The following is a 25641-nucleotide window of genomic DNA, read 5'->3' as shown; positions in this document are numbered from 1 at the left end:
TTTCCCTCTCTCGTTCTCGTTCTCTTTCCCGTTCCCGTTCTCTTTCCCGGTCTCTGCTTTTTTCTCTGAAGGAAGGAAGGAAGGAAAAAGTCCAAAGTTAAGTATAGAGCCTTCCTCTCCACTCAATCAAATGATTTAACTTCAAATGCATAGTGCACTATTTAGAGCATCTTGCAAGTTACTCTCATTCTGCAATTGTTACAAGATGATTAACTGATATAGCAATGGGCACCAGACAATACTTCTAATATATTCAAAACCCCATTTACGTAAAAGTAGCTCTTTGAGCACTAACCATTAACTAGTGGTATCTACAGAAACTAAGCGTGAGCACATGGCAATTCTTATCAGATCACATTAGTAGTTCTTCATAAATAAGTGACAGCTGAAAACCCCACAAATAAAGAGTATGCTTAATTAATCCTTCACGTTTACATGGCTTACAGTCAACTTGAACCCTACTGAAAAGATGATTCAAAGTGAAAAAGCTATTTTTTTTTCTGTCATGAAGAGGGAAAAAGCAGCACCTAGAGCCTGATATGATTATTTACAGTTTAAGACTGAAAGAGGAATCCCCTTGCTTTCATTAAAAAAAAAACGCAAACCCACAACCAACCAAAAAACTCAACCATACCAAAGGAAAAGGTAAAACCTACTTAAGGTACAAGATACAGCAGACATAAGAGAACCTCAAGTAGGAATAAAATGAATCCATGAAAAAAAGAAGAGATTTGAGATAAAGCCAGTATGCTTAAGGTATGGTTGGGTGGTTGCTTACTGCACGTTACAGTCCTTATATTGCTGTGCTGTGGAGGAAAGCAAGTATTTTTCCTATTTCTGTAAATACAAATTTTCTAAAATTTTGATTTCTTGTTTCCACTCGTCTCTTCCAAAAGGACCATTCTCTTTTGAACGGCAGCTGATCTGCTGAACTATATGCACTTAGTAAACAACACTAAGAAAAACTGAAATAAAAAGCAACTCAAGTGCATTTACCTTGATCTGCTCCGATCCTTGTTGCGATCTGAACTCCTTTCACGATCTCTGTCACGATCTCGGTCTCGTTCGCGGTCTCTGTCTCGGTCCTTAGTTCGGTCACGATCCCTATCTCGTTCTCGTTCACGCTCCCGTTCCTTCTCCTTCTCTCGTTCACGCTCCCTTTCTCTTTCACGCTCCCTCCTTTCTCGTTCACGTTCCCGTTCCCTTTCTCTTTCTCTGCGTTCTTTTTCAATTTCCTGTCTTTCTTTCTCCTTTTTGCCTTTTTCCTCCTCCAGTTTCTAAAAACCAACAAGAGAACTTTCATAGTTAATTTTGTAGTTACAGGAACTGGATATTCCCGGCGCAACACACAAGGCTGGTAATGGAAATACCAAAACCGCCACTGATTTTAAAATATTAAATAGGGTTTGGTGGGTATTTTTTGGAACTCATAAGTATGAAATCAAAATGCAGCAATCACAAGACTAAGTTTCGTGCAAAAGCATAGATCTACACAGACCAGCAATCTCCAACCTTAGCAGAGCAGGGCTGGCCTTGTATTACAAGATGACCAAACTGCACACAGTGCACTGCCAGTCATGATTCAGGTGGGCCACAAATTCCATTGGCCCTATAAGCCACTTGGGTGCAAGCAAAGTGAACTTCTAGCCGATAAAATTAATTCTGTTCAACTAGGAAAATATATTTCAGTGGAATGCTTACTGGGATAGTAAGTTGTTTCCCAAAAAGTCTTGGCAGACCAAAACCAACCTATATGAAAACTTGGGTAAAGAAATTTATCCACTTACACGTGGTGCATGTGGTTAAACAGTGAAGAGAGCTGCAACCTTTCCCCTTTCCCTCCCTAAAAAAGTTCTAACAGTTCATTGGTAAGAACTGGACTCTGCAGAATGGAATCCTTAACTTCCACCACTGCAAGATGGAGAGAGTTAAAAAAAGGTTGGAAATAGCTCTTTTGAAACACAGAAACTAAAGGGTTACCTGCTACAGTTTTACTAAAAATTGTACAAAATTGCCACTTTTTTTTCAATTAGAAACAGTTCCTATGACCAGAATTCCTACAAGACAATAGAAAATACATCAACAGAATGATAGATAAATCCATCCTTGGAAGCAATTGTTATATGTTAACTTACAGATGCTGTGCTAGGACATGGACCGCCAACACTGGATTAACCTTGCCTATAAGCTATGTTTCTGGGAGGAAGAGCAAGTACACGGTTCACAAATATACCAAATAACAACCAAATATACCAAATTTCAACCTGATGGATGCCAGAATACCACTTTTTTGAACAAATATTGAGCAGAATAAACAGGTTTATCCCCTTTGGCTCCACGTTTACCATCACTGAAATGAAATTAAAAACTGGAACAATGAAACAGCATTTTCTCTGTTGGTTTTTTTTTTTTCTTTTCTTTTAAACAAAGCATTTAAGACAACTTTAAAAAGCAATCTTACCTGATAAGTGTTCTTCTGCCATAGGCACAGGGACCAGAGAACCGACAAAGGATTACAGAAATAAGGCTAATTCACTAGTGATTAATGTATCCAGTGAAACTACGCTGCATTGATAGCACAATACAGGCAAACCAATGTTGGATACATTGAAATCACAAAAGGAAAAAGGGACTAAAAATGGTAGGAACTGGTAGAAAACTGATATGAAAAAACAAAACTTAGATTCTACAATATACACTGGGCTGAAAACCAATTTCTGAAGGACTGTATTTTACAGGGGCTTTAGAGTGTTAAACCTCAGTACGGTCAGATGTTAAAACTAGGTTGTCAACTTTTAAAAATCCAACTTACCTCAAATTTCATATACTATTAAAGAAAAGTTTACATACTGAAGTGGTTGATACTTACAGGTTATCTTAGATGTTCCAATAGAAATTTCTTTGGTTGTACTCCTGCTTTTTTTGCCACTCTCAGAAACTTTATTCATCACGAGAAAATGATTTCTCAAGAGAGTGGGTTTCTTTTTTTTTTTCTTTTTTCTTTTTTTTTTAATAGTCACACACATGTAAACATACACACACAAGTCCTGGTGTATTAAAATCCATTTTGTACGTCTGCTTCCTTAAAATCCAATTGAAAAAATAAATGGGTCTATTTTGTAATCAAAATCTGACCTCATGAACTTCTATCAGCCTAAATAAGAGGATCTGAAAGGGTAATGGGATGGAAACGGTATCAGATATATTGAAGTAATGAACAGAAATGAACAGGTAGAAGAATTATAAATCTTACCTCCAGCTCTCTTCAGACTCGTCCGTGCTGTAAATGGACGCCCCCTGCAATGCTGATACCCTCACAGTCTGTGGTTATTTTTTTATAAACTCATACCAAAAACATGCAAAGGTTCACTGTGCTCACTAGCCAGCTGCTAAAGATTCAACAGCCCCTTTTAAACATATCCAATATACACAATGACTACTTTCAGTTGATTTTTTAACGTTAAGAAACCCAAAATAGACACCCCAATAATAGAGATTAAAGGCAGTAAAATGCCCAACAGCTTCTGAAACAACGAAGCTGTTTTTTGGTTTTGTTGTTGTTGTTTTTTTCTTTTTTTTTTTTTTTTTTTTTTTAACAACTTATTCCTTGTTTGCATCTTAGTACCAGTGACGACTTGGGGCTCGGAATTGAACATAATTCTACTGGTTTCACCACTGACCGGTTTCATGTTCAGTTGCTGAGCTTCTCCAGATGATTTCTTCTAGAATTTTTCCCCAGGTTTCTACCTCCAACAACTTCCGTCAAGAGCAAAACTGAATATGTGTACATACAACAACGTGTAGTCACTTGTGTTTAAATTGATACAGTTGCGTGAAAACATGGTACCATCCCCAGTGACTGCATGTGGTAAAGCTGAATAACACGGGCATACTTCACCTTGCTGTACCTTCAACATTTGCCTTAACATTGATTTGGGGGTATTTTGAAATAAAAGCATGTGCTCAAAAGAGGAGCTTGCTGATACGTCCCTAGGCCAAGGACCATTCCAGTCTTGTTGGGAAAAAAATAATACCAACTTTAAACTAAACATTAAAATAAGAACATTACATGCATAGTTGTGCTTTACTATCCGCAAGTATGATTTTCCAAAGCATTTTCCAAAACAGAAACATTCACAGATGCACTAGGATTAATGGAAACTTCTGTAAGTGGGAACCCTGAGGTGGGACTTGATGTGCACAAACATTTCCAAGCCAGTTACCCCTTTGCATATTTTTCTGAGGGGGCATCCATAAGTATAATAAAAAACAGAAGCTCATACTTACATCCTATTCCATGTTACTTTCCAAGCTGTGAGTTTCATCTTGCATTAGTCACCATATGATCTCTATCATAATGGTGGGGGTCAATGAATAGATTAGCTTTATGGGAATTTACAGTTCTTCCATGCATCTAAAGTTTGGTAAGTCTGGTAACCACTGACCTAGTTTTAATCTTCCCCCACTCTTAACTTAGAACTATTAAAATAAAAGACTTAAATTTAATTCAAGTTTCAACTCTTCATAAAATCTTGGATTATGTTACAAATCTACCTACAGAAACACACTCAAGTGTATGTCTTATACTGCAGCCCCGTTTAGCCTTTAGTTATAAATATCTTGACTTAATGTATGTGTAGAAACTTAAGTTGCCTTTATTCATGTTAAAGTGAGAAGACTGCAAAATACTCAGTAGCAATCAAAGTCTTAGCATAAAGATGTCAAGGGCCACTTTAACGTGGTAGTTGTCTCTTTTTGACTTGTAAAGAAAGAACTATGTATATTAAACCTAATATAAACATCATTTTAAGTGATATTGCAATGTAATGCTACATTTTATAATAGTGGTTTTTTGGATTTTGAAAAAGCCTAATTTGTATCAAGTGCAAAAACAAGAATACTACCTTGTGTGTGTCTCTGAATTTACTGATCTCTCTTGATATCAGGTCTCTTTTGTCTTCCTCCATTTCTATAGCATTTATATCCTCCTAAAAAACAAGGGGGACAGGAGGAAAAGTATTAAAAGCCATCTGTACAGACATAAGAGAACAAGAGAAAAGCTGAAGGTTAGAAGTTTTCAACCAGTCTTGCAAGAGATAAATAAAGTCCTTCTGCAGTACCAAACCTGACAGTCTGATGTTAATGAGTGAAAAAAAAAAAAAAATCAGATGGACAAGAGTCACAAATCTGGCAACTAGCAGTAAACATAGTCATTGTCAAAGCCTACAATGTAAACGAACCTTGGTGATGAGTGGATAAGGTATCAGTGGGGCCACTGGAAATCTGCGGAAAATCTGCGGAAAAATCCACGGAGATTTTTTTTTTTAAAAATAGATTGCACACTACTCTGAAAAACAATGTTTTGTATGTTTGTACTATAAAGCAATATTGCATTGCTGTGATCTCATTTCTTTGATTCAACAAAATTACAGAAGAACCTCGCTAATTCTCCCTTCTCTGAACTACTTGAAATACATAGTGAGGTCTCATATTAGTAAGACTTCACTGAATTACAAGTATACTACAGGATATTAGTACGCTATGGTAGCATCATAAACAAGACTAAGCTACACTTGCCAATATAAACGATCAGTATATTTGCAGTGGGTATGTCTTTATTTTATTTACTCGCTAATTCGCAAAATTTGGTAGATTGCACCTACTAACTAATAGTTAGCGCGAATTAGCGAGGTTCCCCCATGCTTGAAATTGAAAACCAGATTCCACTCACTCTCAGTTCCCCGCACACATTTTCAATTCCCCCACATCAGTCATGCCTTCATCCAGAAGAACTAACAACAGACTCTGCTGCTAACACCAGCAGGAGTCGTCTTCACACCAATCCCTTCAGGGGACAACAGCCCCAAAGCTGGCAAGTTTCCCCGCCACCTCCCCCCGCCAGAAATCTGCATCCAACTTCCCTTTCCCCCCGCCCTCCACAGTCCTCCTCTCCCCTCTCCTTTAAGGACTAGACAGCAACAAGCTAGGACCATCTCTTCACTCCCACCTCTATCCACATAGGCCAAAGATGGCAGCTTCCAAGTTTCTTTTCCTCCTTCCCAGTATGGAAGGGATGATGTGGTGTAATTTCAACCCACAAGTGCTGTGTATTTAAGAAGAGCTTATTTGCCTACTTGACTAGCTCTGATCGAATTCTGCATTATACAGAGCTAGCAGAATATCCCTCTGTCCCAGGGACATACTTAGCACCCAGCTCTTCCAAGACTGCAATGGTCTCTTACAATGTTTAACTACCTGGCATTATTCATGGCCATATATGTATATATGTACCCACAGGACAATACACATTGCAACAAAGCTTGTGACAAAAAATTACAGCTGATAGAATTAGACAGTGACTCGTTTGTAAATTCTCATCCAAGAAGGCATCTTCTCCCAAAGGAAAGGAGAGGAAAGAAAAACAAATTCTCAGCTCAGCACTCTTATACCTCAGGTCAGCCACAGCTAACAATGTTGTGGGGAAGATATACTTGCTCCCTGAGGGAGATACTTCTTGCACCACACTTAAACCCCATAAGCATTTGAAACTGCATTATTGCCTTAGAATAGGTACTTTGCAGAAGACATAAGTGGGTAAAAATGTTGGTCAAACAATTTTCCAATCTCTTATATTAGGTGCAGAATAGTAGGTGTGAAAGCCCGTTTTCCCATGGTTAGAAACTTGGCTGGAAAAGCTAAGTCTGAGTTTGCTCATTCTTATTCCCCCTTCTCCAGTTTGTTTTATTCCATAAAAAGGTCATCCACAGAAGCAGGTCTAAACCAGAACATTCATTCCTTTTTTTTTTTCCTGCTTAACAGGGTTTTTTTTGCATTACACAGTATATAAAAAACAGCTGATCAAATACAGCCAAATTGACACATGCGTGTAAAAGTGATTTTGTAAGGCAGGAAGATTACAATATGCCTTTCATCCCTGAAGGATCTTTCCAAGGTTTGTGAGGTAGACATATAAACAACTAATGAAGTGCTTCCACATCTGGAGAGACAGCTGCAACCAGTTGTATCAAGGCACACTACAAGAACGCACACTATAAGCGGAGAGAAGAAAAATTTTGTCAAAAACTACCAGAGCAAATTCCTGCCATTACAAAAACGCCCTGGTGTCCTTCAATGGAAGTAAGACGATATGCAGGAACTCTTTACAGTTGTTTTTTAAGTTCTCATCTGAAAAAAACCTACATGCACATACAGATCAAACTGCACTAAATTCAGTATTTCCACCTAGAGAGGGATGAAAGGTCAGTTCAATCCTGCCCAGATTCAAACCTGTTCTTCCAAGAAGTCTAGGTGCTTAGATGCCTAAACCATCCTCAAGGGATGGTGTCTATAACTGACTAGCTTTCAGCTTCAAAAAATGAAACTGCTGCTGAAATCAGTGCTTGTTGATTTGTTTTCTCATCAGAAGTTTAGGTTTAAAGTATTTGTACAAGGTTTGGCCATTATATAAAGGTGAGTTGAAGAAAAATCTGTTTTGTCCAAAATCAAAACACATACGTCCTCCTTCTTTTCCTTTTTCTTCTTCCTGGGGTGAGAGTCAGATTCCTGGGAAGGGGCATTGAGCTCGCTGGAATATTCTCGTATTAAGACTTCAATGGCCCCTTTAATTATCTGATCTCTTCTCTTCGTTTCCTCATCCAATGCTTCATCGTCATCAGTTGTCGTCTCTGGTCTGGAGTTCTAAGGAGAAATGGCAAAGTAACAGGAATCAACAAATTGAGAACAATATTAGTTTTATTTCAGAAGTTCACCTTTGATCATCTCATTCATGCCCTGACAGCATTTACTAAAAACAAAAAAACCCAAACAAACAAAAAAAACCCACAAACAAAAACACCACAAGCAAAGAAACCCTCAAAAAAACCCAAACCACCTACAAGTAGTTATCAATTGCATTATTTTAGTCAGACCTTGTCACACTGGCAATACCATAGGGACCACATAGTTTTACATGTGAACGGCTGCAGAGAGCAAGTGTAAGACAGCATAATAAAATAGAACAGATAAATGGTGATTAAGGTGGTAGACAGGAAAAGAGAAAGCGCACACATGCTCAGAGAAAGGCAATCGCCATAGTCCAGCTCTTGGCCAAAAAAGCTTCTTCCTTGTATCCTCCAGACCTTCAAGTCATTTCAACAGCAGTTCCTCAAAGCCTTCTACTTAAGTGCCATGCAACACAAACGTCTACCTATAACTTTCAGGCTGCAACTTATAATGGAAGAACTATATTAAAGAAACATTCCTAGGGAAAACATTCCTTGCATAGCAAACATTTTCTTATTATTGTTGATCAATTACTTTGAATTCCTCATCTTTTTGCCCCTTTTCACCTCGTATAAAGGAAAGGGAACACACACGAAGAAGTGCATTTCACTGAATGTTACACGAAAGGGTAGAACAATGAACTGCAGACTGAGCAAGGTAGCCCATCTCTTGATCCCCTGAATCGTTTAGAAAAATGGAATCTCACCTGAGAATCCAGCTGGGTATCCCGTCAAGCGATAGGTGGTGGGTGGAGTGAGGGGGAGGGAAGGGTCTGATGGATCAGCAGCTAAGAATGAGGGGGAAGGGAGGATTCAGTTGGAGCTGAAGAGGCTGCCAGGCCAAGGAGGAGCAGGCTGCAAAGAGCTAGAAGGCAGTGACAGGGAGTGGAATTGAAGAGGTCCAGGGAGAAGTAGGGATCACGGAGAGGAGCTAATTAGACAAAGGTTTGCTTGGTGTGTCTTTATAAGAAATTGTGCTGTACTGTACAAGTTTGATTTCTTAATAAAAAAGATTAAAGAAAAAAGTTGCAACTTTTGGATCTGAGTGGCACAAGCACACCAATGATGGTATGAAAGGAATCGTAAGCAGTAAGATTACAATATGCTTCATCAATATTCCTCAGCAATTCACAGCCTTTCTTTGCACCACGTCAAACCAAAAAAAAAAAAAAAACCACCAAAAAAACCCCACCAAAAAATAAACAAACCAACCCAAACATTTGGAGCTAATCTCAATCTATAGTTCAACAGAATCAGCACATACTCTTGTCTTCCAAACAAAAGCCACAAACAGCACCCTCTGCTGTACTACGATCAATCCCCCAGGATTGATTGTAACCCACAGGAGCTCACAGAAAATAAAATTCATGAGAGAGATGTACAAGAACTCCACTGATACTTTAAGCTTGTTTACAATATCAGCTGCGAAGCACAGTATTACAGGTGATGCCAACAGGAAACAAGGAAGTATGGAATGGAAGGGGCAGTCAAATCAAACCCTTACTTAGGTTAACAGCTAGTACACTACTCTATTCAAAACCCATGAAGATAGCACTCTGTTTCACTGAGCCATTGCATTTAATCCCGTACACAGTAAAAACATGCAGAGTACTTCAAGGCATCATTATGCCTCTAGTTCTGGTTAAATAAAATGAAATAAATATACTTGTGTTCCCAAAGTATTTTACATACCTTTAAGAACAATTCCAAATTTGAATTTAAAAAAATACCTGCTACAATGTGATTAGTACTTTTAGTTTTCTGAACAAGACCCTCTTTCTCACTTTAAGTGTTTTAAGTACTATCTTAAGTCATACGCAGAACTTTAAAATAGCTAGAGACCAAGCCCAACAACTTGATTGTGATGTGAAATATATTATTTTAGGAAAGAAATAGATAAAATTAATTTTAACACAGATTTGTCAGTTAAGTATCTTTATATCTCACAAGAATTCAACACATTGGCTATCCGGAATTATTCGAGAACAAATCCTTAGCTCTAGAAAGGAATGGTACAAAACCAATTTCCCCATTTACTATATGCCTCTAAACTGCCCACTGCCTGATAACTGCATCATCTACTGAATGATCTATTTCTTTCCTTCTCATTAATTTGTTCTAGATCATCATCAGTGGAGGCGAAAGAATCCAATTCTCCTCAGACAGCTGATTTACTGACTCTGACGGAGTAACAATTACTTCTAGAGTTCATATACTTTCAAGAGTTTCTAAACATAAATGAAGCAACAGAATCATAAGGCATAGCACATATAACTACACTTTAGAATGATTTTCAGAATTCATTCTAGAGATTCAGTTGTAGCTTACAGATAAGTTTGAACGCTGCTGAATTAAGAGCTTACACTTTGTTGCCTTTCAATATATCTTCAGATTCATTAACGTGATTCTGGCAAAATTCTAAAATGAATTAAGGGCAGAGCCAAAAATCGAAGCTAACAGACATACTCACAATCTGATCTAGCAAGTATGTTCCATTGCGCTCCTGCCAAAATAACACAAGTCACACATTATATACGTACCCCATTAGAAGCCTTTTTCTTTGCTTTCCATTCATCTAGCTGAGCCTTTGTCTTTGCATCAACTTTGACTAGCAGCTTCTTCTCTCCAATCTGGAGGTCATGGAGTAGTCTCAGGGCTCGTAGCGTGGATTCTGGTTCTTTGTACTCACAAAATCCAAAGGCTGAAACGGATGATTGAAATGAAAAGTGTTACAGCTATTTGAGTAATTTACTGTGTGTTAAAAAAAAAAAAAAAAAAGCGTTCTGAATGAATAAACTTGGAACACAGGCACTTTTTTTAAAACCAGGAGTACACATCATAAAAAGTCAGAAAGATCATTCACTGCATTAGTCTTCAATATAACTAAAAGCCCAGTGAATAATGTCAAAGAAATACACACGTGGATGCCCCATCCCTGGAAACATTCAAGGTCAGGTTGGACGGGGCTCTGAGCAACCTGATCTAGTTGAAGATGTCCCTACTCATTGCAGTGGGGGTGGACTAGGTGACCTTTAAAGGTCCCTTCCAACCCAAACTATTCTATGATTCCATGAACGTGTTTGTAAAGCTTTTGACATGCCTGTCTTAACTAAGGAATGCAGTCTATATGAAGACATGTCTCAGGTGGATTTGCAATTGTCTAAAGACCAAAGACATCAATCATAGAATCGTTATGGCTGGAAAAGATCTTTAAGATCATCAAGTCTAACCATTATCTAACTCTCCCAGGCCCTCTTCTAAACCATGTCCCTGAGCACCATATCTAGATGGCTTTTAAATACATCAAAGGATGACGATTCAACTGCTTCCCTGGGCAGGCTGTTCCAGTCTTTGAACCTTTCAGTGTACAAGTTTTTCCTAATATCTAACCTAAACCTCCCCTGGCGCAACTTGACGCCATTTCCATTTATCCTATCGGTTGTAACTTGTAAGACATCAATAACGCTCACCACTCTACAACCTCCTAGTTGTAGAGTGCAATAAAGTTTCCCCTCAGCCTCCTTTTCTCCAGGCTAGACAACCCCAAGTCCCTCAGCCACTCCTCATAAGACTTATTCTCAGGACCCTCCACCAGCTTCGTTGCCCTTCTCTGGACCCTCTCCGGCACCTCAACGCCTTCTTATACTGTGGTGCCCAAAACTGAACACAGTACTCAAGGTGCAGCCTCACCAGTGCCGAGTACAGTGGGAAAATCACTTCTCCAGCCCTGCTCGCTGCACTATTCCTGATGCAGGCCAGGATGCCACTGGCCTTCCTGGCCACCTGGCCTTACTGCTGACTTATGTTCAGCCAGCTGTCAGTCAACCCCTCAGGTCCTTTTCTGCAGGGCAGCTTTCCAGCCACTCTTGCCAAAGCCTGTAGCACTGCATGGGGTTGTTGTGGCCCAAGTGCAGAACTCGGCACTTGGTGTTGTTGAAGCTCATTCTGTTGGCCTCAGCCCATTGATCCAGCCTGTCCAGGTCCCTCTGAAGAGCCCTCTTACCCTCAAGCAGATCAACACTCCCACCTAATTTGGTGTCATCTGCAAACTTACAGAGGGAGCTCTCAATCCCCTCGTTGAGATCACTAATAAAGAGATTAAACAGGAGTGGCCCCAACCCTGAGCCCTGTGGAACACCACTAGTGACCGGCCACCAACTGGATTTAACACCATTCACCACCACTCTCTGGGCCCGACTATCCAGCCAGTGATTGATCCAGCAGTGTATGCCTGCCCAAGCCTTCAGTAGCCAGTTTTCTCATGAGAACGCTGTGGGGAACAGTATCAAAGGCTTTACTGAAGTCCAGGTAAATAACATCCACAGCCTTTCCCTCATCCACCAAGCAGGTCACCTTGTCATAGAAGGAGATCAGGTTTATTAAGCAGGACCTGCCCTTCATGCACCCATGTTGACTGGGCCTGATTGTCTGGTTGTCCTGTAAACAGTATGTAATGGCACCAAAATGATCTGCTCCATAAGCTTCCCCAGCACCAAGGTCAGACTGACAGGTCTGTAGCTCCCCACGTCCTCCTTCTGGCGTTTCTTGTAGACTGGCGTCACATCTGCTAATCACCAGTCCATTGGGACCTCCCTGGTTAGCCAGGACTGCTGATAAATTATGAAGAGTGGTCTCATGAGTGCATCCACCAACACTTTCAGCACTCTTGGGTGTAACAAATCTGGCCCCACAGATTTGTGTATGTCTAGGTGGTGCAGCAGGTCACTAACTATCCTCTTGGATTATGGAGGTCTCATTCTGGTTCCCATCCGTGCAAATACATCCCTTTGGCGGCTAAGTCCAAACTGGTAAGCCTTTCTCATGGATAGTCTATAAACAACTGATTCAGCCTCAGAACAGAAAGGTGAGCAAAATTAGGCCCCCAGGTTATTTTACCCTTTCAACTTTCTCAATTCTGTTGTTCTTGTTCTGTCTTGAGTACAAGGACAGAAAACACTAGCCCTTTACTAGGATGTATTTATCAGTTAAGTATCATATACAATATCTCAAAATTTACAAGTGTTAAGAAGAGCAATGTTAGACATTTGACAAGCTGCCAGGTAATAAAACCAAAAGTCTGATTAGAGATTTTGACAAGCATGAACAATTACCTTGAAGTTTTCCAGATGCCCCTTGTACTCTCTTCCAACTCAAAACCAAGCCACATTTCTGCATTAAAGATAAGTATTATTAATTAAATATTATGTTCAAAACATTACAAAAACTTAACCACTTTTTGCAAATGGTGACATGTAAAAAGGGTAAACACTACTAAAAATAAAATATGTCTATGTTCACCAGCATGTACAGCTTTAAAAAGCTCTCTTCTGACTTTAAACTCAAGTGTAATGGACTGGTATTCCAGTGAGTGGGACTAACTCTGCTTTTAGTTTCAATCCACTGCTTGTGCGTCATTACTTCATTCATCAGACAGGAAAAAAACATAATGTAACAAGCAGTCCACTGTACTTACTGCTAGAAGCTGCCGTATGAGCATGTCCGAGGCCTTCTCAGAAATGTTGCCTACAAAAACGGTGGTAGTGGGACCGCTGTTTTCATCGTTTTCTTTGTTCTTTAAGCCAGGGTGTTCTTTTCTGGCTCCCAAATGTTTTCCAACCATAGACACTGTGGTAGGAACTAATACCTAAAAAGAGAAGCAGAGAGTGTAAAAAAGAGTGTTGGGTTGTGGTTTGTTTTTTTTATTTTATTTAAATCCACAAGACGAAAGAGTTGGGGATGCACATGTATTTGAAAATTAAATTCTAATACAAACCTTAGTTAGGCTTACGGAGTGAGACACTATTAAGTAGTTCAGGCTTTAACACTTTATACAACATAAAAAAGACTGCCCTTTTCTGGCACAGGCAGGGGAGAGAAAAAAAAAAAAGTGTACCTGAACATGGCTACTGGAAGGTCTCAAGGTGAGCATACAGTAACATTAGGTATTATTTCTTCTACAAATAATTAATTTGCAACATTTGAGTCACTGGATGTTGAAGTACCTTACCTAACAGTGTAAAAAGCAAGCTCCAAATAGAAAAGTAACTCTGACTCAAAAGGTAGACACATGACAGGTCTTAAAGCTTTCAGAGTGAATAAACACTACTGCTTTACTTAATCAATACACAACCCAAAGCCTCTTTGGGCTAAGAAACAAACATTTGCAAAATAAACCATACAGAGATAGACATGACCATCTGTTACATTTTGCTGCGCCTCCTTCCTTCCACCTAAGATCTAATAGTACATATGCACTGAATCCTTCTTTTCAAAGTACCCTTCTAGAAGTGTCACTTAATAAAAATTAGTTCAATCAGAAAACCGAATAATGCATTTGTTCCAGTATCTTTGTCTTACACACATCAGGTACTATGAACATAGCCTCCTGTAACAGATAATACAAGCTAAAATTCAGTATTTTTGTGAGATTTCACTTATGCAAAATCACATAAATGGTAGTTCACCTTGAAGCCAAGGAGTAACCTTTATATTTTAAATAGCCCCATAAATCATAAACCTTCCTTCCAACTAGAAATTAGCAAAACAAAGAGACCTTTCTCTCATATGCTCTTCCATAGATAAATATTACATGCAACTATTCCTTGCCTGCAACATGGGGAAAGAGAGCTTGTTTGTAACCTTGTCAATGCACATCTTTCTGGCCAACTCAGCAGTGCTGCATGATGGCCTTATAAACATGGATGACGTGATGCTCCAGAGCACTCTGTCAGGCCAAAAAACTCAGAAGCAAGAGACCTGGAATCTAACTGATCTAACTGTACTGCACAGGAAGGCCACGCATGACCCAAACGTAAAGCCAAAATCATTGTATTTGACAGCAGTACATCTTCTGGCAATACCAGTAATTGCTTCACCTTTGCAGATAACAGCTCCAGACAATACTTCAAACTTTGTCTAGGTCAGAAATTAGCATATTTGCATCACAGTTGCATGTAAAGTGAAGCATTTCCTTTCATAGTATGAATTCTGATGGAATAGACCAAAACAAAAATACTATTGATATATACTAGGTTTTACTCTCCATTTTATTTTGCTACCATCTCATCCTCACTGTAATACTTACAGTTGGAGCAGGAGCCATAATGCCCATTGGTACAGGAATCATAGGGGTCCCTGAGAAAGACAATACATTAATATTAATCTGCCCTGTGGAGATTACTGATGAATACAAATTATCTGATCACAGACACGATTTCCAAACCAGACAGCAATTTTGGTCAAATAAGAATTTCACGGAACTGATTACCAGTAATTCCTTAAGCATTCAAGCATAGGCTGAGTATAGCAACATCACGTGCATCCTAGTCACTTTTATCATATTACCACTTCAACTTTGTTCATCACAAATCTATTTTCAAGGCACATTCAAACCACAGTATTGCTCTAGAAGACAGTCATGTACTGAATGAGGCAGAGAATTCCATAAATAAAGTTCAAAAGCAGCTGAAGTCCTACAGATGATAACCTCATTCCTGACTTGCTTAATTCTCACAGCACAATTGATTCTGTATACAGCTTAGGAATGAGGTCCTATAGAGAATGCTACCAGGCTTCGTGCTACTAGTTATGGAATAGCTTAATAAGGGCGTCATACAACACCTCAATCCAGAAGCTCCCTACCTGCTGAATACTTGACTTGGCAGTCTCTATAAACTCAATTTAAAACAATATTTAATCAGGTGAAACCATGCAATACCCTCTTTCCCACTACTAAATTCACTGGCAGTTTTAAGTATGCGAGCCAGTATCTGATCATAATAAAGTCTGTTTATCTTTCCATGCCAGCTGTTAGAGGAAGTTAAAGATATTAAGTGAATGGATTTCAGGAGTATTTGCTGGCCAATAAAGACATTGAGACTCAAGAACAATTAAGTCAATCTCACGTTTTTCAGGGAAATAGTCTCTAGGGATCCTAGATTTCTTTTTTCATTCTACAAGAACCTTTCTTCATCTTTCATTCTCAAATGGTGCCTTTTGTCCCTTCCCTTCATCTCTTACGGCTGTATTCATAAAATCCTAACCAAACTTCAGCAACCTACTGTTCCTGGACTTGTTCCCCCACTTTCTCCAGTGTTTGTTCCTGAAACGACACTTCTCCTCAGACATCCTCTCCAGCTTTCTCCCGATCCACTCTGGTTTTGCTTTGATTCCATCATTTTTTTTTCTCCATCACTCAGTGCTCTTCCTCAGTCCCTTCATATTAAAGTCACACTACTTCCTATCCCTCCAAACCATTCAGAGAATCAACAGGTGTATTGCTCTCCCATGCTCTCAGTTTTAATGCACCAAGGCATCTCACAGACTGGCGGAACTACTCCAAGACAAGATTCTGGTTATGCAGCCCTCTAACTATTATAACTATAATTATCATAATGTTGAACTTTGCTTTTAAAGTTACAACTCGGCAAAGATATTTGTGTTATCACTGACAGTTCTCTCAAACTCCACTAAAATGTTGGGCATCATCAGCAAACATATTGATGATCATGACCACAGGCATCATCACAGCTGCTATACAAAATTGTGGTGCGCCTATACCTTGAATACTGCCTACTGACCTGGTCTCTGCAACCCAAGAACAACTTGCAGCCTTAGATAAGAGCAACTACATGACTTAAGTGTTGAAGCAGCTGCTTTACTGGGAAAGACTCTACACATCTTAGCCTCTTCAAGTGTGGAGGTTTGTAAGGCATGGAAGACAACTGAGGGGTACAAAACCACAAAATGCAACTCGCGCAACTCCCACATCAGAACTGGGGCAGGAGTGGGACACGAAGTAGGCAATGAGTTTAAAGACAGACATAAGAAAGTAGCACTTCACACAGTAGTTAATGAACTTCTCAAATTTAGTGCAAGAGGCAGAATGGAGATGGACAGAATCAGCAGGTTCAAAAAAATATCACAAATGTTCATGAATGACAGGTCCAGAAAAAGAGAAAGGAAAAATGAAAGATCACACTACAGCTGTATGAGGGAACAGACTCAGAAAGCAGATAGGTGTACACGCCCACCCTAAACACCATCTCGTAATCCCACTGCCCAGACAATGCATCAGGCTACATGGACTGCTGGTCTGACCCACTACAGCATTTCTTACAAATTAACGGTAATTTTTTACATCTTAACCATACCAAATAATCTTCAGGCATGACAACAGTTGTAAGAATCACTTCCTTATCAAATATTCCACACTTAGAGATGGAACTGTAATGCTAGAACTTCTTAACAGCCATATTTTTAAGTAAAGCAAACACTTTTCCTAACTTCATTTTTACACAAGCAAACTGTGCTAGCTGAAACTTAAAAAAAAATATAAATTATAGGCTGAGTAAAATAGCTAGAACATGAAATTTTGGGCAAGCAGCTAGCTAAAGATAATATTATAAGCCAGTAAAATTGTCATCTTACATATGGAATAACTTCAGAGTAGACTTTCACAAAGTCACTGTGCCATTTGCAGCATTTTCAACTCTACTGATAGACTTGTGCTAAGAAATGAGAGATCCATTACCTCTACATATCAAAATATGTTATCTGCACAGGTAAGCAAATCATGTTTCCAGCGTGCAGAGAAAAATGTAATTCTTGCCTAATACCAGGCTCCTCCACTCTACGTACTGTTTGGATTACTAATACTGAAACAAGACTATTTAAAGTCGAACACAGCAAGAGAACAGAAAGATCTTTGTCACTCATGTTAAGAAGCAAGTGTTCAGAGCAGAAACTTATATCAAGCATTTAAAAATATTCTTCAGAAAGTTACTTTGAAAAGTATCTAGTGTTTTTCACACTAGTATAGATAAACTGGAGCTAGTAAGAGGTATGGTTTTAAAATTTAACCTGAAATTTTTGATGGCAGAAGGCTATGTGATCAAGAATTCTGCCCTTAACAAAAGCAGATAACATCTCATGGATCTCAGGAAAAAAAAGTTTAGAAAAATTAATGCAAGTAAGGATTAGCCTGATGAACGGATGCGTACAAACCAGTCCTGAGTTCAGCCATCTGGTTTTTGAATGCCTTTATTGTCTGCAAAACACTTGTGCACAACACAGCCTAAGACCATAGAGACAGGAGTTATTTTCTGCAGCCCTTCTGATGAATTTTAAAGGGGTAATTCTCTGAAGTATTGCTATCTCCTACTAGCTCTGTGGTCTCCTGCCTCCAGTCACTGTTATCTATACTGGCAATGTACAGAAAGAAGGTGGTTCCAGACAAACAAATTAAAAGTCTCAACACAAAAAACAGAGGCTGAGCTTACAGATGAACAAAGAAAAAAGGTGGGATTAATTTTGGGAAGATTAGAGGGAATGGGAAATGTAACAGTAAGTTTGCAAGATATGCGGGAGGAAAGTATGTAAGAAACAGAATAAAAGAAAGTAGGATTTATAAAAATGTGGAGAAAAACAATGCAAGAAGATGGACCTTCTCTGAAAGTTACTCCTATATTTTCACATCACACGTACTTACTGTACCCAAGTGTTTCCAAAGGCCATTACAATGGCTTATTTGAAAGGAATTTAAAATCATAGTCTACTGTCAAAACAGCGGCTCTTAGAATACCTAATGTTAACAAAAATCACTACCTAGCTTCAGTCTTGAAAAAAAGGTCCAAGACAAAGTCTGGTATTGTCTCTAATGGTTTGATTTCTGGTCAGAAGTAAGCAGCTTTTGGTACACCAAAATAAGCTTGCTCACATGACATGATCTGTGAGTAAACTAGAAACTCAGTTGCAATGTACACCAACCAGAGTTACTGAAATATGCTAAGAGCCAGTAGCTTTTGTAATTAATACAATTCAGAATAATATAAGGTAATTTATTTCTACAACACTTCCATATACTAACATAACTTACCAGGAGGTACAGGTGGAGGAAAGCCAGGAAACTGTGGAGGTGGGATCCCGGGGGGAAGCGTTGGGATTCCCATAGGAGGGCGATTCAAATGCGGTGGAAAAGACATTCTTCCAGTCACAATCTGTCAAAAAGATAGAAAAGGAAACTTACACCAGTCAGTTCCCAAACATGAATTACAGAAGCAGGGCAAATGGTAAGTGTCCATAATGTTTTAAAATCTTTATATGGACATTCAACTACAAAGTAAACTATTTTGAACTTTTCCCCTGCTATTCATTAAGTCACAAATGTAGTAGAAGTCTTCTTCTAGCAAACAGAAACTCCTAGGAAAACAGCAAAACATCACTCCTAGGAAAGTGCCTCAGAATGAAGTGAAAAACAAAACTATATCTGACTCCTCATACCAATGGTTTACAAGGAGCATGAATTAAACAGCATTTAACAATTTGCATAGTTTCTTTAAAATAAAGCAATCTTTTGCAGTATCTGAACACAAAAAGTAATATTGTAATACATTTCCAATAAAACAAGCAATTCTCTTTTACAAGAAATGATCACACACACACAATACAATTGTGGAACAAGATGACAGAATCAGGATATCCTGATGCTCAGCATTGACAGAAACTGTATTTAAACGACATTGGGGAGATCCCCAAATTCAGCACATAGACAGTTAAAAGCTTGGAAGAGGGTTCTCTGATCTATTTTTAACTTCCCAGTTCACACATCTCCTAGAGCTCAATTTGGACAATAGGCCATGAGCTGAGAGTCAATATGCTACCATGGAGAGCAAAGATTGTTTTAGCAGTATTTGCTATTCAGGTGGTTGTTATTATTATGTGCATGTTACTGACCCTTTAACAAACACCACCCTATAATAAAAAACCCTCAAGATCTCTCTTAACACAACTAATGAGGCATGCATTCTTGCTTCCAGTATTATCTCAGCATGGTCAAGTCTTCAAAAAAGCTTGGCCCTCAGTTCTAAAAAAAAAAAAGCCTCAAAAGTGGTCAGCAGTATTAGTGCTGAGTGTATAGGTACATTCATACCGCCGTGAGGAAGTACTAGAGGAACTTCAAACACACTGGACTATATGGATATGAATCACAAAGACACTGTATGACAAGTGACAAGAGTCCAGTTAGGTGCCTGCGCAAACACCTGCGTTCCTCAATGGACTGTGTAGACTGCTTTACAACCTACAGTACCGTATCTTCACTGCAACTGTTTTCCAAACAGGCAATCATGAATCAAAACCGAAGCAGGCAGCCTTAAGAAAAAGTGTTACGATAAGCAAAATTCTGATATGTACAACAGACCTGTGGATTACAAGATGCTTTCCCCAGCTTCCTAGCATGGAACACACAAGAAACAGGACATGAGCTTCACTGGAGACAGATATGCCTTCCATACATGTACAAGAGCAAGTAGTCAATGACAGTATTAAATAAATACTAGAAGTGAGAGCTAATATCAGTACTCTACCATAACAGTAGATAAATTTGAAAGAGCTAAAAAATTATAATAAGAGAATTATGTAACACAACTTTATTTCCATAGAACCTGGAAAAAACTATGAGATAAATGTACATTGTGAACTGGAGAGGATGAAAGGGAAACCCAAATGTATTTAGTAATACCTTTGAGTATCAGAACTTACTTACTCTGGTATATGACCTTATAGCATAATTCACCCAAAGACACATTTACAAATACATCAATTACAAGAGGTTCGTGACAATGGCATTTATTGATTGGCCCCAAAGGGCATTCATCAACATCTCACCAGGAGAAAAGATAAACACTCCTGTGACACAAGGTCTAAGATGGTAGAAGAAACAAGACAGTAAATGCAAGCATTCCTCAACAGTTCAATAAATATTATTTTGTACAATATAATAAACAACTACCCCCCTTCCCCTTTAGAATCCATATGCCTAAGAACACACTTCCTTTCTGCCATTCTGGAATTTTTAAAACCTAACGGGCAAAGAAAAGCAGCAAAGGTGTACTGCCAAAATATTTTATTCGGAAGATGACCATTTATTGTCTTTCCAGACTATGTGCACATCAGATGACATTCTTCTAGAATCTGAAACTTGTATGGTATGAAAGGGAACAGAACTCCCTTATCTACCTTGATATCACTATTTGAAACTTTTTCACCAGAAAACCAGATAAGGGTCCCCAGAAAGGCAGAAAATTAAGACATTTAAGGCTCAGAGTACTTATCTATATTGCAAGCTGATAGATAACTGGACAAAATTCAAAGCTGTTTTGGGGCAGGATGGTACAGCATTAAGCTATTGGGTCTGAGATGGTTCTAAAGAAGCTGCAATAGAGTTACACCACTTGAGGTCCACAAGACATTAAGGAGTGGTCTGTTAAACAAAAAAGAACAATTGGGGAGGTAATTTTCCAGGCTGCCTGTAGGTGCAGTCCCTTCTCTCACTCTGATAAGCGCTTTATCTGAGACACCATTTTGGAAGCCTAGGGACTAAGAGGTGAAACGGTTCTTTGAATTAAGATGCTGAAACATACCATACTCAATGGACATTCCATACACACAGAGGCAAAGTGTTTTTGGGGTTTGGGTGGTTGGTTTTTCGGGGTTTTTTTTTTTTTAATTTAAATAAAAACCGAAGCTTTAGCAGTGATGAAGTAATTGTTATTGCATAAAAGGAACAAGACAGTAGGAATGGATCAAATTTAGTCGTTCAATCTTCTAGTCCAGATGGATGTGAAACACATTGTTACCTGTAGGGCTTCAACAATCCATTTTACTTGAAGCACTCTGTTCTTATTTTTTCCTTATTTGTACACTTATTTGCACAGCACCTAGAAAGCTCCCTGTTACTGACTTAATTCTGGCATGGACCAATCCTAGCACCTCTGCCGTCTGTGACACTGAAGATCAACACTAGAATTAAAGAAAGCCTTGGACTCTTTCTCATTACTATATGTAACTACCAATATGAAACCGGCAGAGATGAGTTGAATTCTGTTTCCGTTACGAAAACGGTGAGCATCAACATATACTAAAATTGAAACTGGTCACTGGAGAAGTGAGAGATCTGGACGAGAGAGGAAAATGCATCCAGTAACTTGCAGCAGCCAAGATGCAAAACCGAAGGGAACTGCGTAGCACGTTTTCTTCTACCAGCAGCTAGAGAACACATAAGAAACATACATACTCTTCCAACAGTCAGACAGGCCTCTGACATCAAATTTACAAGCAACTACAAACAAAGGGTTAGGTATGGAAAGTTAAAAGATACAGATGCTACACTGGATCTAGGCAGAATACGCTTGTAGAAATCTCAGGAACAGTATCTTGACCTTCTCTGCAGACTGTCCCGCTACCCTGCCAGTACAGTTGAGTGATCAGTGTCTAATATATTTACTGTGGTCTCAGTATTGTATACAGCAACCTTCAAATTTCCCCAATATACTCAAATGTGTAAGTAAGGAACTAAACAGTCCTCATATATTTTTAAAACCTCAGCTGACTTACGGAAGTATTACCTCAAGTGAAATTGGATGCAAGCAGCATCCTCGACAACTGCATTTTTAACTAGCAGCTCTTTAAGCGAAAGATTAATCTGTGTGAATGTTACAGTGGTCACAAAGATACAGGGGGGTAAGAAAAGCAGTGAGCATCTGGCCTGACGCCATTCAAAATACAGAAATAATGACATCTTCAGCCCCCAAAATGATGGATTTGTGTCAGATCTCTGACTCAAAGTGTTGTCAATTTAGACTACATCTGTGCCAGCAAGCAGAGCAGTGCAACAGTAACAGGTCTGTTAAAACAGATGGAGCTGAGACCCCACACTACACATTTTGGGGAGGTCCACCCTACTGGAACACATGCCCATTTGCAGGTAAGAGTGTATTTTTCAATATACTTTCATCCAAACAGAATCCAGTTCACCCACAAGCATAGTACAAACCAATGTGAAAAAAAGGTTTCCCAAGTGAGGATGACTGTGAGACTTCCTTCAAAAGCACATTCCTGATCCAAGTTAACACAGTAATGTACATGCACACTTTATTAGCCCTGGGCAATTTTTGTAAGCTGCAGATTAATGATGTCATGGACGGCAAAACATCTAAGCTTACTCTAAGCAGACCCAGCTCAAACCCAGCTTGAGCTATTAACGAAAGCAACTGCTACAAAAACACAGCTATAATATTCCAGGTTCAACTTTGGCCTAGAAGGAGTTCAGTTGCTTTCATACACTGCTATTCTGGGTTAATAAGTCCTGGTGGAACCAAACGCCATGCAGAGTCAGCTGCACCAATCTTCTGAAACTTGGAGAGAGTACAGGAACACCCATATGTCTCTAAGGTTTGGTAAAATCCACTGAGACTTGTTAATTCTGACTCGGTGCTATCCCTGCTGGGCCGGAGCCCCGAGAAACATGCTAGCTCTGACACACAACTAAACAAGTGCACAGAGCTGAACTGAGGACATGCTGGACTCAAGTGTCTGAGACCACACAGAATGCAGAATTACTATGAAACAAGGGTCACCATCATTCAGACATTGCTGCCCCATGCTTCTTTATTACCTCTGACTCCCAAAAGTCCCAATAAGAGGGGACTGACTATATGAGAAGATTGTACTGGTCTGCCTGAACTATTAATGTATTTTGTAAAAAATTGTAGTGTTCTTTAAATTATTTTTTACTATATTTTTTAATAAAGGTATGAAGAGATAAGTCATAAACAGAATGTAAAAAATCACTGGTAACTAATGTATTTTAAACTGACAATTGTATCACCTACTCATGGTAGCATTCTAATTCTACCAGTGTCACAGGAATAATCTCCTTAGTATCTCTGTGTTTACACATCATAACTTTTCTTTAAAAACCTGCAAAATATTCTAACCATTTTCAAAACAGTTAAGCTCCCCATGAAACAGTTACAATACTTACTGTTGAGTTGCTGTTATACTAAACAAAGCTAAAATTAACTGTAAAAATCCTGAAGTCTTAATGCATAAACAAACAATGTGTTTTAATACATTTAAATACATACATGTAGTGTCATACCAGCAATGACAGTATGGCTGATCTAGCTTGATTTCATTTTGTCTGGTTTTAACTTCTCTTCAACATTTTCCCAATAAAATTCTTCTGCACCACAAAAAAAATCTGTACCCTTAGTCTAGAATAAGTTGCACAACATAGCTATGCAAGCTAGTCCCTCAAATAAGGGAGCAGTAAGCACAACATTTCTATGGATTTTTTTTTTATTAACTACAATTCATCTTGGATTAAAATCTTAAGATTTTGATTATTACAAAGGCACCTGACAAACCCCATACCTATGGTAAATATGTAACACTATGCTATTTAGTAACACCCTGGTTAAAGATTTTATACTGAAACATTCGATTTATATATCTACGTTACTATGTTTCACTGAAATGTCCCCATAAAAAAAAAAGCTTTCACACATAAAAATGTTTCTAATGCTTTTTAAGAATTCCAGTAATTCCTGTTAAGAGGAATTACAATGTTTTGGCATTTGATTCCAATCTCAGTACCAAGGCAGCAACAACGAGTGAATGACAGTTTCCTCTAATTTATGACAAAAGTATTTTATACATTTTTTGTCATATGATGGGTGCAGCTGAGCAACAAAAGCATTTTCAGAAACAACTGGAGAAAACACATGCAGTAAACCAACTTATTAAAGTCAGTACTATCACACAGGCTTTTACATCAGTCTCTACATGATGTATGGATTTTTAAGACATTCCATTATAAAAATAACTAACCCCATAGTTTGTCACCTATTGGAGATGCTGTTTATATTATTGCTTCTCACCAAAAAAAACCCAAAACCCACCTCCCTAAAAGAAAAATCTTTTATTTCAAGGCAACTGATTCTCTTAATCAAAATGTCCACTTTCTCATAGAGCCCTACAGTTTTCCCCACACCAGTCTGCAAGCTAAGCAAGGCATCAATGTCAAACACACCGGACATGGGGAGAAAGAAAACACATTACAGATTTTCTATGTATATTTATTTCTGAACAAACAAAACTAGTATTTGCTCAAGCCTGTTTTTCAGAGGTGATCTAGAAAGCGTTCACTACCTGCAACAGAGTAAGTTGCATCCCAAACTATTATTATGAAGCAATCCAAAAAGCAACATGCTTATCCAAAACAAAGCCTCAGTCCAAAAATCCTTTAACAATAGCTCCGTTAAGCATGTCACCAGAACTTTAAGACTTTTGATTTAGTTCCTAATTCCGTGTCTCTGCACCCATATAAAACCCTAGTCAGTCAAGTAAGTGATTCTCCACTCTAACTTTGCTATTAATTCTTCCCAAAACAAAAAATATGGCTGTGGCATTACAACATTTATGCGAATGGGCACATAACAGACAGAAGCATAGAAACCTGAAGCACTACGTACAATGCCTCTTCTTTACAGGGAAAACAAGAACTGTTCTTCCTCCTTTGAATTTGTTCTGGCCGATCTTCCATAAATACTGTTGCAGTACCTGAAGCAATGCTTTCCCGCTCCACAAAAAATTACTAAAAAAATCTGTGCGCGTGTATTTTAAACTGAACAGACCATGAACTGTCCAACTTTAAGATTTCACTTCTTATAAGCCCATGTAAAACATACTACAAAAAAAAGATAGTTGTGTTCAGGATGCTCACTGTATTCAAACAAAAACCCCTCTTTTCCTTCAGGCAGACAAAGGTCTTTTTCTATAATGGAAAAAGGCATCATGAGAAAAACATGCCAATATACACATCACAACTGTTACTGACACGGATGAATCACTCCGATTCTTTTATGCACGACATGTGTTTTAAGATGACTACCCCAGCCCACACTAAGGACACTAGCTTCCCCGCCACGATACCGTCGAAAAACCTTCCCTCGCATGACCCATTTCCCCGACATTGAAAAGTAAAATCCCACCCGCCGTCAGGGCGGCCCGCCGCAGA

General features: G+C 38.7%; 1 protein-coding gene across 2 annotated transcripts in view; it reads right to left on the bottom strand.

Moving 5' to 3' along the window:
• Positions 1 to 18777, bottom strand: part of RBM25 (RNA binding motif protein 25) — a 27868-nt gene extending 9091 nt beyond the window's left edge. Inside the window, exons 1-10 of one of the 2 annotated variants that reach the window (XM_009882299.1) lie at positions 18658 to 18771; positions 14866 to 14915; positions 13255 to 13425; positions 12893 to 12950; positions 10322 to 10482; positions 7516 to 7698; positions 5241 to 5294; positions 4905 to 4988; positions 997 to 1277; positions 2 to 65 (exon numbers count right to left, since the gene is read on the bottom strand). In XM_009882299.1, the coding sequence (XP_009880601.1) occupies positions 2 to 65; positions 997 to 1277; positions 4905 to 4988; positions 5241 to 5294; positions 7516 to 7698; positions 10322 to 10482; positions 12893 to 12950; positions 13255 to 13425; positions 14866 to 14915; positions 18658 to 18763 (1212 nt within the window). In that variant the 5' untranslated portion in view covers positions 18764 to 18771. Of the gene's footprint in view, position 1; positions 66 to 996; positions 1278 to 4904; positions 4989 to 5240; positions 5295 to 7515; positions 7699 to 10321; positions 10483 to 12892; positions 12951 to 13254; positions 13426 to 14865; positions 14916 to 18657 lie in introns of both variants that reach the window. The other variant, XM_009882307.1, reaches the window with a different exon arrangement.
• Between the last annotated feature and the right edge of the window lie 6864 nt (positions 18778 to 25641).

The sequence above is a fragment of the Charadrius vociferus genome, unplaced genomic scaffold, assembly GCF_000708025.1.
Source record: "Charadrius vociferus isolate BGI_N301 unplaced genomic scaffold, ASM70802v2 scaffold50, whole genome shotgun sequence".
In the NCBI taxonomy this organism is placed as follows: Eukaryota; Metazoa; Chordata; class Aves; order Charadriiformes; family Charadriidae; genus Charadrius; species Charadrius vociferus.
Note: the sequence above shows the minus strand (reverse complement) of the source record. Positions and strands in the feature narration are given on the sequence as shown.